The sequence below is a fragment of the Podarcis bocagei genome, assembly GCF_964188305.1.
Source record: "Podarcis bocagei genome assembly, chromosome: 3".
Taxonomy (NCBI): Eukaryota; Metazoa; Chordata; class Lepidosauria; order Squamata; family Lacertidae; genus Podarcis; species Podarcis bocagei.
Window position 1 is genome coordinate 44,482,656 of NC_138127.1, and position 14,978 is coordinate 44,497,633.

At 40.3% G+C, this 14,978-nt stretch overlaps 1 protein-coding gene across 7 annotated transcripts in view; it reads left to right on the forward strand.

Moving 5' to 3' along the window:
- Nucleotides 1–14,978, forward strand: part of LAMA2 (laminin subunit alpha 2) — a 372,288-nt gene that overhangs the window by 176,947 nt on the left and 180,363 nt on the right. For all 7 annotated transcript variants that reach the window (XM_081187598.1, XM_081187601.1, XM_081187602.1 and 4 more), the window contains exon 13: nt 14,426–14,527. In XM_081187598.1, the coding sequence (XP_081043724.1) occupies nt 14,426–14,527 (102 nt within the window). The remainder of the gene's footprint in view (nt 1–14,425; nt 14,528–14,978) is intronic.

Here is a 14,978-nt window from a genome sequence, read left to right on the forward strand (position 1 = left end):
GTCGTTCGGTCCCAGCTCCTGCCCACCTAGCAGTTCAAAAGCACCCCTAAGTGCAAGTAGATAAATAGGTACCGCTTTATAGCAGGAAGGTAAACGGCGTTTCCGTGTGCGGCACTGGTGCTGGCTCACCAGTTGCAGCTTCTTCACGCTGGCCACGTGACCTGGAAGTGTCTTCGGACGGCGCTGGCTCCCGGCCTCTTGAACGAGATGAGCGTGCAACCCTAGAGTCGGTCACGACTGGCCCGTACGGGCAGGGGTACCTTTACCTTTACCTTTTAAGGTTCATGCATAATATTATGCTGCAGTTAATTGACATAAGGAGCAGAAGCTTTATAGAAATACGAATTTTGAAGGATAGCTGTTTCAGATCACATATTGGTTTGGGAAGTGCAAATGGATAGGTTTGCATTGGAATGTGAACAACTTTCTGCCCCAATCCTACCTGTAATCCAAATTATGTTTCAAAAAGAGTGCTTGCTTTTAGGTGGATCCAAACAAAAGTAGGGGGGAAAGAGGGGAAACTCCAGATGCTAAAAATGAGATTTATTCTATGTCTGACTCCTTTTAAAAAACAGAAGTACACACACGTGCACTCACACACACAATATACATGGAACAGTGAGCATAAACTGTCATCTTGTATGATATGGTTTCATAATCTCAACCTAAATGAATACAAAGCAAAAGTTATTGAGTTACCTTTCTTTTGTAAGCAAAACAAAAAGCTAAAAGAAGTTAAATGTACAGTATACATTTTCTTGAAGAGAAATTAAAAACAGTGCATCGGAAAACAATACAACTAAAAATTGTGAGATTAGTTTTCCAAACAAATGTAGCTACACATGTTGTGTGTGTGTGTGTGTGTGTGTGTGTGTGTGTGTGTGTGTGTGTGTTGCAGGTTATCTATCTTTTCATGACTTGACCTTTCTATCAGCTAGCTTGGTAGTAATTGTTTTTCAAATAACCAGAGAAATTTCTATGCTAACATTTCTAACTTTCCTACTATAAGCAAGATTGTGTCTAAGTGAGCTTTGAGCATTGTCAAACCCTATTAATCATTTCAGAAGATAAATTCCACCAATCTCAAAGAAAACAAATCTACACAAATTCTGTATTGCCTGCTAACCATACGATTAATAGAACTGTAGAAACTCGTAAATTAGAAATGAAAAGCGACTGTTGCGACTGTTAAGACTTCTATGCCATGTAGATATATGACTATGGATTCTGGCATTATAACACATCCATTGCAATCCACACACTATCTACTTCAAAGTAGCCTCTTTAACTACAGTGGAGTAAGTAGCTTCTGACAATTTACTTGTCCTTCTTTAAAACATTCTGAAAAAGATGCTGATACCCATGAACCAAACTGTGATCCTCAAAAGGTTGTTCACCATTTCACTTAAAAAGTAAGTGACAAGTTTGTAGATACTCATTCAGGAATGAAACTCATTCAGCCGTATCAAATGCTACCTGACATTGTGTGTTTTCATAATTCTGTATAAGAGAATCTCCTGTTTTGTGAGTGTGTGTAGCATCAGAGTTGTTAATTCATTGTCAGCAAGACCTTTCTCCTTGCTGGAAAATATATCCTCCTCCATCACCTCTTAATTAAAGCTACTACCTTCTTTGGGCAAAAGCCTAAAGGTAAAGGTAAAGGGACCCCTGACCATTAGGCCCAGTTGTGACTGACTCTGGGGTTGCGGCGCTCATCTTGCTTTATTGGCCGAGGGAGCCGGCGTACAGCTTCCGGGTCATGTGGCCAGCATGACTAAGCCGCTTCTGGCGAACCAGAGCAGCACATGGAAACACCGTTTACCTTCCCGCCGGAGCGGTACCTATTTATCTACTTGCACTTTGACATACTTTCGAACTGCTAGGTTGGCAGGAGCAGGGACCGAGCAACGGGAGCTCACCCCGTCGCGGGGATTCAAACCGCCGACCTTCTGATCAGCAAGTCCTAGGCTCTGTGGTTTAACCCACAGTGCCATGCATCTTGCACAGCAAAAGACAAGCAACTGATAAGCATCCAGCAGGCCAAAGAACATGGCTGGTGTGTTCAGCTCAGTGCAACATGAGTTGCTCAAGCCTTGTTTACAATAAATGTACAGTAGGGAATACAGACGAACATCCAGAAAATTTTAATTTGGGAGCATTAGGCATACTGTTTCAGCATTTCTAGCCCCTGCAGCTTGGAGATGCTAGAGCTGAAGGAACCAGCCAATTTCTTTGTGAAAGCATGAGGTTTTGTTTAATAAATTGCCTTTAATATGTAGTAATTGAAAGGAAGGAAAAACAGCATTAGGTGATCAGCACGGTTACTGATTCATATCACTTACATTCCAGTGATAGCAATGAGGTTTCTAGGTAGGCCTCCTTCAGGAGGGCACTTTGGAAGCGAAGAAGCCCCTCAGAAAAGTCTTTGCATCTGGTTGCCACCTGCTGCACTTAAAACCCAGAGACAGGCTTCAGACTATGATCACAGCAAATGGGCAGATGACTGCAGGGAAAGCCAGTCCAACAAATATCTGTGTTCTAAGTCAATGTAGGACTTCAAAGTGCTTTGAATTGAATTCAGAAACTCCCCGGGAGCCACTGGAGTTGTTTCAATGCAGGCATGATATGTATTTGCCAAATCCCAGGTCCAAATCCTACTGCAGTGTTCTGTATTGGTGCAGTTTCAAAGGCAGTTCAACTTCAAAAACACTCAAAATAATTTTGCAGTAGTCCAACCTTGAGGTTAGGCATGCATGGGTACACATGGCCAGCCTATCTTGGTCCAGGGGAAGGTTGCAGTCAATGCATCAACATTGGGAGGTAGAAGGTCCCTCATGCCGCTGAGGCTGAAGAGTACAATAACACTCCTAGACTGCATACCTAATTGACTGACTATGTACATCTTGATCATGCTTTCAGAATATGACTTTTCTGGTCTTGTTAACCACTTTTGTCCAGATCTTTCTTAGCTCTTTATCCATTTTTCTGAAGTACCCGTGATTTCCTCTTCATTGTCACACAAGATGCCCACGAACATATTGTAGAGAATGTGTCCAAGAACCACTCTCCACATCCATACCTTGCTGCTCATACACATTCCACTAGTGAATGAGGCCATCCCCATCACTCCACCAAACATCAAGCAAAATAAAGGCCCTCTGTAGGGCTGAGCAGTTGCCTGCTGTCAGTTCCCTGTGGGTGGCGGGCAAATGATCCTGCAAAAGGGATTATCCTTGCTGTTCTTTTTCCCCACTCCCCTTGTAAAAAAATAAAAAGCCCTCCTCTGCCCACTTCTTCTCCATGTGGCTGGAGGCACATGGTCAGACCAATGAAGTAACCTCCATCACTTTTTCTTCCACCTCCCTGCCTGCCCCCCACATGATAAATCAATGAAACCCCTTCCTGGGGCAAAGCAAGAAGAGGCAACTAGATTGGCAGATGCCACAGAAATGCCAATAAGAGCCTTGGTGGGCATCATGGCAGCTGTGAGCACAGGGTTGGTGACCTCTGGCACAGAGGATGATTTGTAGCCAGATATATTCACAGCTTAATCCCTTTGCTAATGCCAGTAGATCACAAACACAATAACATACAGTACTTAAAGTGCTGTTCCTTTGCTAATTAGCCATTTTATATTGACTTTCAGACTTACAGTAAATATTGTTGTTGACCCAAGAACTGGGATATTCACACTAATCTAGCAATCCTTAGTGGTTGAAGGGTTTGCATTGATTCTTTGATGGTGATACAGAGTTTCCCTACCAACTACAGCTTTCCAATTCACTTCAGTCTTGAATACTGCACACCACTTAGCTGAAATAAATGGAGAACCTTTCTCATGTAAGAACACTGTATATAATAATAATAATAATAATAATAATAATAATAATAATAATAATAATAATTTTTATTTATATCCCGCCCTCCCCAGCCAAGGCTGGGCTCAGGGCAGCTAACAACAATCAAAATAATCCAACGTTCTAAAAACATTTCATTATAAAACTTAATTAAAATCAAGTTGATGGCAACCATTAAGCAAAATTCTGTGCAGATTGCCAGAGGAGGGGGTCAGGCTGCGCCCTGACCAAAGGCCTGGTGGAGCAGCTCTGTCTTACAGGCCCTGCAGAAAGATGTCAAGTCCCGCAGGGCCCTAGTCTCTTGTGACAGAGCGTTGATTGGAAGAGCACATGGGTCTCTAGAATAGGGATTTTGGCTGTGATTAACATTGTAGTACTTACTGCACATGTCTGCTCAGAAGTAAGTTTTGTTTACTTCCCAGAAATAGGATTTCAGCCTTAGCTTGGCAGTGTAATGTTGTGAACAACGTTTTTACTATCGGACCAAAATGCATCATCATCATCATCATCATCATCATCATTTTGTCTTAAGATGTCTTTCAGTATTAAAATCCTGTGATTCTGCAACTTGTATATATGTATACAGGTTAAATTCACCATTTTGGCCAGCAATAAAATTTAATGCTATCCACATTCTACTTAAATAGAAAGCTATCCCAAAGCAATGAAGTGACGTGTTTCTGAGGCATGCAGACACATAAAAGAACACTTCTTTTTTATATAAAAAGGAAAAAGAGTTTGTCTAGATCATTTTCAAAGAAAACAATTTGACGCAAATTAAAATTATCTAAAGCTGCATAAATATGCGTACCACCCACAAGAGTGTGAGAAGAGCAGTGCCTTATACGCCACGACAGATTGTCTCTGTTTTCATGCCCTGCTTTGAACTTTGAGCTAATTTTTGCAAATGCCTTGGAGCCTGACTTAGGGGAGCAAGAAGTCAGTTTTCTTAGGAAAGGGTCAACAATGCTGTGTTCATAAATGGCTCCTATAGTTTATTGTGGGATGAGGGAGGTAATCAAATGAGAATGACATTGTAGTCCCAGTAAAATTGATAATTTAACAGCACTCTATGGAAATTATGTTCATGTTTTGAACCCTTAATGTTAAATGGTGACAAACATTTTGCCATCGAAATCACATAGTGAATATATGCATGCCTTATTGACAGTTATATAAATGTTTAGAATTGAAATGTTAGACCAGAGTGCTCACATGCTGTACAGCCCCAGCAGCTAATGCACTGTGTATTCATCAAAAATATGTATCTTCAAATATTTTAAAAGCAGGAAAGATCCCTGAAGCACTTAGAAAATAACAAGGCATTGGACATAAACTAACATCTCGGTTATGAATGCTATAACACTTCACTGTGCAACTTGGTTAACTCCTGATTTCTTTATGTGTTCAGTGTTGTAATGTTGTAAGTAGCCATTATATAGCATTTTACGTATACAGTGGTACCTCGGGTTAAGAACTTAATTCGTTCCAGAGGTACGTTCTTAACCTGAGGTACCACTTTAGCTAATGGGGCCTCCCGCTGCCCCCACGCCACCACCGTGTGATTTCTGTTCTCATCCTGAGCTAAAGTTCTTAACCTGAGGTACTACTTCTGGGCTAGCGGAGTCTGTAACCTGAAGCATCTGTAACCCGAGGTACCACTGTACTTATAAAAATATATTTATTTGAAATTGGCCCTACTGAAGAAATAAGTCCATTCATCTCATTTATTTATTTAACATATGTGTATTTTGCCCTGTAACCAAGTTCCGTCTTGCTTGCATTCTAGGCGTTGTTATAATGGGTGTTTCTATGGACACAAAAGCCAAAGTGGCTCCTCAAACGCTTCCTCCGTGAATGTACATTGATTAAGCCATCAGACCAAGGATAGCAAGCCTTGTGTTAACCAGTGGGATGAGCCTATTCCCCCCCCCCCCCAAGGATATGTGCTCTCTTATTTTAGATTTCAATGTAAGTGTAAGGCTACTCAGAACTTCAAAATGTGGGCCCATTTGGACCCAACCGTCTCTTATGTGAAAATGAGGCCTTCTGCTGACTGGGGCCCTGGGCCTCTGCCCAAAGTACTGTCCAGGGGGCACCACTGACCCTTTACTGCTAGTCTGTGCTGTGTGACAGCTGAAAGGATTACAGTGCCAAAGGGAGCGACTGGGCAGGTTTCAATATAAAGGAGCAGGGTATTCATGTGCCTCTCTGCTAGCGCTGCAAGTCACTGCCCCACAACAGCAGTCTGTGTTTATATGTTGTGCTATAGCTTTCATAGAATCACTTCTACAGAAATATATAGCTCTTGTAGCAACATATCCTATTTTAGCTCTAAAGTTTATAATTGCTTCAAGCTATTCCATTTACATTAAATATAAGGTACCACAGGGTGCTACTAAATATTGAAGAGTTAGGAGACTAAAGCAAAACATTTGAATTTATAGCAAGAATTTTTTTTATTAGGACATCGAAGTCTGACTCGAATACATTTGTGCAACATACACACTCACACTTTGAGAGGAGAGCATTGATGTTTGACAAGAACAAATTAAAATAAAATAAAATGTTTGGACATAATACAAAGTACGCTAATCACATCCCCCTCAGTGTATTTTTATTTGTGATTTATAATTTAAAAGCCCAGTCTTTGCTGCTCATGAGTGCTTGTTTGTGTTTGGGTAATTCAAAGGAACATGGAGAAGTTCTCCATGTTTTAGGTTGTCAAGAGTGTTGAGGGTTGTTAGGAGACCACATTCCCCTCAAAGAGCTACAATTCTCAATTAAGTCACTCCTTCTTCCCAGGGAACTCTGGAAATTGTGGCTCTGTGAGGGGGATAGGGATCTCCCAACAAACCTTTGCACTCTTAAACAATAGTTCCCAGTGTTCTTTGGAGGGTTCTTTGTTTAAAGTGGAATGATTCTGCTTTAAATGTATAATGCTCTTGGGGCCCCAATTTAGCCGCTATCATGCACTCGCATGATTGATGCTGCCCCACCAAAAAGTACTTGTCTGTGGTTCAGTTGAGTGTAGTCAGTATTACATTTAATAGGTGTTTGCTACATGCAGCAGCCCATGCGTATATATCTATGTGCCACCTGCACAGCTACCCAAGCTGGGGACTGCTGGTGTGTCAACAGTGCACATCTGTAGGCCAGCACGTCTGGGGTTTTTTTTTAATGTGATGTTCGCCATGTGGTTTTTAGCACTTATGTGACCTAAATGAAACCATTAAGTAATCTTCAACTATACAATTATAAAAAATACAGAAATACACGAAAAAATTCCTCCCCACCCCCTACCAGTGCCCTTTCAAAACAAATCTAAAAGCATTATGGCAGGTCCTAAAGTGCTTTGAAGCTAGTTCCATCACATTCTGTTTTTGCATTTGTGAGTGATAGAAAGGGTCATCTGCAAATTAGTTTAAAATTCCCACAGCTAAATGAAGGAATAAGAATACAAAGCTTTTAGTTAGATCTTTGACAACAAATCCTATATGTGTCCCTTAGATCCCATTTTAATTACCATAGAATTGAGAGCCCCACCTCAACCCTACTTTAACCAGCATGGCCATAACGTTAGCTATAGACAAAACTCAATTTTGTTTTGCTTCTTTTTTAAAATGCGAATGACACTGCTACAGATCTTCAGTGAGAAAGTTCATGATGATCTGGAAGGTATTAAGAAGCATCTTTAAGTTATTGAAGTATCAATATGATTAGTTCTTTGCAGAAAGGACGATAACTGTCACTTTCATAAAGTTTTATATATTTTCTCCTTTAATGCTTTTCCTTTTATTTCTTACTCTTTTGATAGATGGCAGTTAAGAAATTTGCTTGAGATGATGAAATATAACCATATATTACAGTATCATTACTTTAAACATAATCTGTTTTTTACGCACAAATAACTGGGACGTCAAAAAGTCCCACGAACCAAACCTGCTGTGTTTCTGCTTCATGTTTAATGTTCTTTGCTTCCCTTCCTCCCTCTCTCCTGCTTTCTTTTTCAAATGCATTTAACCTTAAAATAGGTAACTTCGACAGAGAGTAATGGATATTCTATGTCAGGTCAATTTATGAAATGGGTTTTGCTGTTCTATCAGCCCCTTGCTACCTGCAAAAATAATTATTGTTATTAGTTTGCATTCATGTATTCTCTTTCATTCCAAATAATTCAGCCTACTTACAAACTGTGGGGTATGCAGCAAGAAGCCACTTTTCTCACCATTAGCGACCCATGCTTTCTCTGGTTAAACAGCAGTGGTACATCTTTTAACGCTTTGGGAAATGAAAATGAAGATAATAGTTTCTAAGTGACACTGTATGCTAGGATTTAACGTAGGTACAATATGACTATTGAATAGTAATTCAGCTTGTACACAGAAGCTAATGACTAAAGCTAATGGTCAGCTAATTTCCAGGTCACTTGCACCAGAAATATTTCATGCTTACTGGAGGCTACAGAATATAAAACTGTCTCATACTGAGTTAGACCATTGGTCTGCAAAGCCTCTACTCTGACCAATGGCAGCTCTCCAAAGATCTTTCCCAAGTTTTTAACTGGAGACGCTGTAACTTTTGTATTCAAAGTATGTGTTGTAGCACTGAGTTATGGCTCCTCTCCTAGTGTGGGGTGGATGAAATACAGACACTCGTTTCCTGAAGTCTTTGAAAATATACATAGTATTTCATCCCTCAAATACCAACTCTTAGGAGTGTTTTAAACTCAGTTTCTTGGCTCACTGCCTGAGGATTGCTACTAAACATTTCCCTTCTCCTGCAAGACCCTTGGAAAGTTACAACTTCGTATTGATCTAACAAGTGTGGACCTTGGGGTTGAAGCCAATGGCAAGGGAAAAAGTTGAGGTCAATTTATAAGACTTATTGCAAAGACAACGGTGACTTCTTTTGTCACCTTCCTTGGTGCGCTATTACTGCTAGGTGTGTGAGAGAGATGGGGAAAACTTGCAGGTCTGCAGTTGCAGGCTGTCAGTCTAACAACCTGGAATAAAGAACATTAGTCTCTGTGGCTTGGGGAGTATGCACAAAGGCCTAATGCATGGCAAACTTTGCACTCACATAACAGCCCCTGCTCGCACTGGTGGAGGAAGAGGAGTGTGGGGGGAGGGCACGGCCCCCAGCAGCACGATCCTGGCAGGGTGCCATCGTGGCTGCCCCCCACATACTGGGCGACACACCCCTGCAGGTGCCGTGCCATGGACCCAGGACATGCGCCCCGCCCCCACCTGCTCTCTGCCCCCCCCCCCGGTGCCGGAGCATGAAGCTCCACCACTGCCTGCTCGCTCCTCTTTTGCACATGAAAGGAGATGCTTGAAAGCTTCCTCTATTGGTTTTAAATAAGGTGCACCTTCCTGTTAAATCCAAACTGGCGGAATGGCAGTTTATTCTAACTGTTCAAGAAAACGAGAAACAAGCTGTTGTTTCGGCTACTGGTTTGTCAGCCCACCTGCACTGCCTGCAGAAAAGACTGTGACATACCTTCAGCGTTTACAAATATTTTCGTGATGATAATCAGTGTTAACACTGCACCCTCTGTTTTATCCTTGGCACATTTCAAACTTTTGTTAATAAGTAGCATCCATATGCAGAGGATGGTTGATCCTGGACTCAATTTGTTCTGGCACTCATGTTCAGCACCAGAATCTGCTTTCTTTTCTAGGGCTGACCCCCCAGAATATTTGAATGGTATTTTATAAAAGTGAAGTTGCTCCAGGCATGCTTAGAGTACTTTGATCACCACCAAATGACTGGCAGGGTATTTTCCCCACTCACTCACTCTCTCTACACACACACACAGGCATAGAGCATTAGGGATCAGGGATTCTTTTCAAGGCAGATGGCAAGGCTTCCGCAAAGGTCTGAGCCTTCTGTTTGTCCTTCTGATGGTTTTAAAAAATAATTACTCAAGTATGAGTAATCTGTGAGCATTTATTCAGTCCGCTTATGAAGCCGCTTCCATTTTAAGACAGTCAACAGTGCTAAATGGTCAATGCTAAGGCTACTTGCTGTGCCCATTTGGATTTCTGCTGAGGAGACAGTAGCAAGAACCAATTAAATCCTATCTTTGTGGACAATAAAATAGGTTCAACATTCACCTTAATGTTTTCCCTTATCAATTATAAGATGAAAAAGAAAGTTAGTGTTTCCCCGCAAACATATACCTCCCTGATCTATTTCACTGACTTCTAATTATTGAATTATATAGTTTAGTAACAGCAAAGCAATTGCTACTGGGGGGAAAAAATCTACTCAGCAGCTGGTGAGCTTGTCTTTTTCAATTTTTCTACTTTCAGGATGAGCTAGAGGTTTGGATAATATTTATAATTCTGATGAAGCACTTAGTAGATTTTTAATAACCCTTCAATGGGGAAAACCTGGCATATTCTGCAACACTGTCACAGCTGTCAGCATTATTTTTTGCCAGACTGGGTGATTTCCAAGGGCTAATTCAGGCCTTCCCATTGCCCCCATAATATACAGTGTGTGTATATATGGTGTTTAAATAATTGCCACCTGGGAGAATTATAGAACAAGTTTCAGAGACCATTACATATTATATCGGAAAATGGGGAATTAATGTCTAGAAATGGCATTCCTATGTGACGCTATAGGCACATGATGTGTCTATGGGAAAATAAAGACATTTGGTAGTTTTGCTACTCTTCCCTTTTGGGGTACATTTATTTTAGCTTTGTTGGGATTGTTTTGCTACCTTATCTATGAAACAGCAATTTCACCTGAATGTAGATTGAATTTTTTCCCTGAAATATAAAGGGTAACTCTCTAAAAAGAGGAACAGGTGGCACCAGCTTTTTCTTAAAGAAAATTTGTGTGCATGCCTGTACATGGTTACTAGCTTAAGTAACCATCCTTTGTAAGACTATAGTCATATGTTGGCTTCAGAAGACTTATTTTGGGGGAATTTTCAAAGCTACCCAATGGAAATGACTATCCCAGCTTGATATGTTGCAGTTCATTGCAGGGGAAGAGGGGGTTTTCACTATTTGCTTTAGGTGTAAAAATGTCTAAAGCTGACACTGAGGAATAGTTATGGGATTTGCTGTGCAACAAAATGAATATCACATCCACATGGAAAATATTTACAGAGAGCAAAACTTTTTTTATTTTAAAAATGCCTTTGTTCTATATACTTATTCAAACAGAGCAAAGGGAAATGCCACTTTCCTTTTATCTGTTATACCAATGCAAACTCTGGACGAAGGTCTTATCAAAGATAGCGAGTTCTTTTTAAACTCATTCCTTTCTTAACAAACAGAACTTCAGCAGAACTAAAATATATAATAGTAACTGAGAATTTATATTAAAATGATAAGACCTACATACTTTATATCCAGGGTAAGAGCATCATTAGAATTCATTTCAACGTCTCTCTTTTTGCCCTTTCCCCTAAATATGAAATTCTCCTTATGACTTCCCAGCTAGCATTTGTTATTTCAAAAAACTGTAATCCAACCCTGGATTACATTTCCTTAAAACATAAGCATGTAAATTAAAGCAAACAGATGTTCAGACACTCCGTCTGTGCATCCTGTAACCCACAGGAGGCACAAGCATACTTACTGCCCATCTGTTAAGGTGGCTTGTTCTCCATTCAGTACTTTGTCACAGGTGCCAGTCAGTCTTGCATTAGACTGGCAGGCTGTTGAACACTAAGATTGCCATTTGGGGTGGGGGGTTTGTCCTGCCTATTGTACACTGAGATATGTGGCATTGGACACATTTTTAATATACATAGTTCCTTGATTATTCGTTTTTTTAAAAAAGGTTGCCTGAAACTTCTAGTGATGAGTCATTAAAGAGATATTGCAATGAATACTTATAAAGCCGGGGGGTGGGGAGGAGTTTAATAGGACAATTCACAACTCCAAGGCCATCTTTCAATCATTTTGTCTCAGTATGGTCCAACAGTATCAAAGAAATGGAATGAATTGTGGAGGGCAGACAAATGTTGACATCCCTTATTTTGTGGCCTGTCCATGGTTAGGGAGAATATGTGGGATTGTCAAGATGAAACTGTACATTGTAAGGTAGGTTGGAAAGAAAACAGAATTAGAAGGTACTAGTTTGGAAAAATAGATTGTGATGCCCATAACTGATGGGATTCAATCTTGCCTTCTTATTTAGATTTATTGTCGTAGCATCTCCCAGAACCATCACTAAGTCTGGATTCTTAAACCAAATCTAGTGATGTGCAAAATCAGTTCCTTTATTTCCATAGATAATTCTGCTTTTTCTCTTGTTCCTCCCTTACACTTGGCACAAAGGGGGGGGGGGTAGGCATGGACCCTGTTATTTTCTTAATGTTTGCTCCTGGAGACTAAAAAAGCAGCCCACACATACTGAAAACATACTAGCCTGTAGTTGCCTCTGGCAACATATGCACAAGGACCAATGTTTGAATTTTTATTTCTTTCATACAGGCCTCAGTTGTATGCGACACTAGCATGTCGGCGCTTCATTTTGTGGTGAAAAACTTACATTGGGTGGGACTTGATCAGTGAATGAGGGTGAGGGGTTGAAAATGCTTCTCCCCTCCCAAATTGGGTACCTTATGCAATCATGCTTCATGATGAAGCAGGCCCTGTATATCACTGAAGAAATATCAGAATCATAAGACTAGAGAGATGAAGTGGGGAACCAGTTATTTTTATTATAGTTAATGGAAAGCATGTGTGTGCAGAATGCATCAATTTTAACACAATAATTTCTTATTGCCTTTTTCAATTATTGCATTTTCTTTGAGAAAGTCAAAAATTAGAGCCAATAATCCATTGTGATATTTGAATTTTATTTCTAAAGTGCCAGGAGCAAAGAGCATAGGGGCTTATATATTCAGTACTAGTATTTGTAAAATTTTTAAAGAGTGTCCCAAAAAATAATTCCTTCTATATATGGTTGGGAGACATAATCCACCAGGATGTTCTGCAGAAGCCCAATTGAAATGAAATTACTGCTCAGGAAATCGTACTGGTGGTGTTGTTGTTGTTGTTTTGTTTTCTGCTGTGTTGGAGGGAAACTTTAAATACTGGTAACTGTAATCTCAGGCTGGATCTAGACACATCAAAGAAGTGGTTCAGTTAAACACGTTGTGAACTCATACAGGGAAATCCAGTTGGGAAGGACAGGACTCCACAGCGCCATCTGGTGTTTCAGTCTTATATCGCATATACAATTCATATAAAACACTTTTTCCAGCCACCAATCTAGCTGAGTTCACTGTGGGTGCCTAAAGTAACCCAAACATTTTTTTTAAAAAATAAATAAATTAAAAGCTTGATATAATTTATTAATATGATTTCTGTTACTATTTATCAAGCATCTGTAACATACAGAATGTGGTCCACAGAAAGTGTACCTGCTCTCTACAAACCTCATTTATGTTTCTTTAGAAAGCATCACATTGGCTTCATGCATTCAGACACACTTGCACAAGGAGGGGGGAAACTCCTGTATAACAAATGATGATGGAAGACAGCACATAATTCCCTATGAACAGCCTCAAAGAATATCCACATAATTCTCTTCAATAATATGGATGAGAATGAGAGATGTGGGGAGGAGGGATCTAAAGGAGAGAGAGATTCTTTGTTATACCTGAATATATAGACTGGCTTACCTTATTCTTCCAAACTTCTGTATTTGTTCTGAATACTGTCATTTGTGATTTGCTTTTGATGCTGTTTCAAAAAAGAAGAAGAAAAGTCTAGTTTGCCAGCTATTTTCTGGAATGCTGGGATCAGCATCTTTAAAAACGTTAACAAAAAGTCTAAAAAGAAAATTCATTCTGGGGTCAAAATATGCCTTGAGGTTATTTGCCTCACATTGTTTTGAGGCAGTGAACAAATGCGAAGGAAAAGGCAGCATTCAGAGAGATATGCCTGTAGGAGAACAAGATTGTGGCATTCTTCCTAATTGGATTTGCTTTTACTTCCTGAGGACAGATCCCCTCTGTTTTAGGTTATACTTCACAAGACACATTCAGTATTTGCAGCCTAGTTCTCCAGGCTGATTGGACATGGAGTCCCTCTGTTTGAGCCTTGAACCTGGGAATTGGAGAGGGTGGGAGGCGGACAGGATAAATGCATGCATCCCTGATTCCTCCAGCAATTTAGTATCGTCCAAATATTATATCTTACGCATTAGGGTTTTTCAATAAGAAAAACGAGTCAAAAACGTTATGGCTGTTATTTTATTTTTTTTTAAAAAAACCACCAACTTTATTTATATCAAGCACTTTAGAAAGAAAAAGAACATATATGCTTGGTTCCCAGCCTTTAGAAGTGTCTGAAAGCACTTCTATCAGAATTGCTTATTTGGAGTACTGGAGGTGGGAGGAGAGAGAGTCATGTACAGGAAATGAACAGTTTGTAATGATTTTTCCTTGGGGCTCTCTATCATCCACATGTCCTTTCTCCATACAAGAAGTCCTTCCCTTGAAAGCGCTGTAATTGGAAAAGAGTAGTTCAAAATGGTTAAAGGCATGTTTTCTGCTATGTAATCAGCATCATTCTTCTTTACCGCAGATAACAGCTGCTGGAGGACATCTGAAATTTACCGTTTCATATGACCTCACAGGGGAAGAGGATGCTGCAGAAGCAATGCTGCAGTCTGATGTCATCATAGAGGTAGAGTATTGCTTCCCCGTCTCTTGAAACGCTCATTGAAAGGATGGGTTGCTAGTGGCACACAGTCAGCAGACCTCCTACGGCTAAAGGAAGAAGCTAGTAATAAGACCCTTCCCTAAGATGCTTACATTCCGATCTAAATTTTGTTGGTGGGGAAGACAAGCAGTGAAGGAGAAGAAAGGGGGATGAGTCAAAGAGCAACAGGATGGATATATGTAAATGAAGCTGCATATCCTTAGTTTTTATTTTGGGTGATGAATACTAAAAGCCAAAGAGGCAGGGAACTTTCCCTCCCACCCTCTCAAGGGCTGCATTTCTTTGGAGAAAGGAATTGAAAGCCACATACCCCAAAATGACCAGGGCCAAGAGAGAGAGAGAGCGAGACCAACCAACTGTGGGAACACCGTTCACACTCACCCACAATTCACACAAATCAAATATGTGTTTGCGT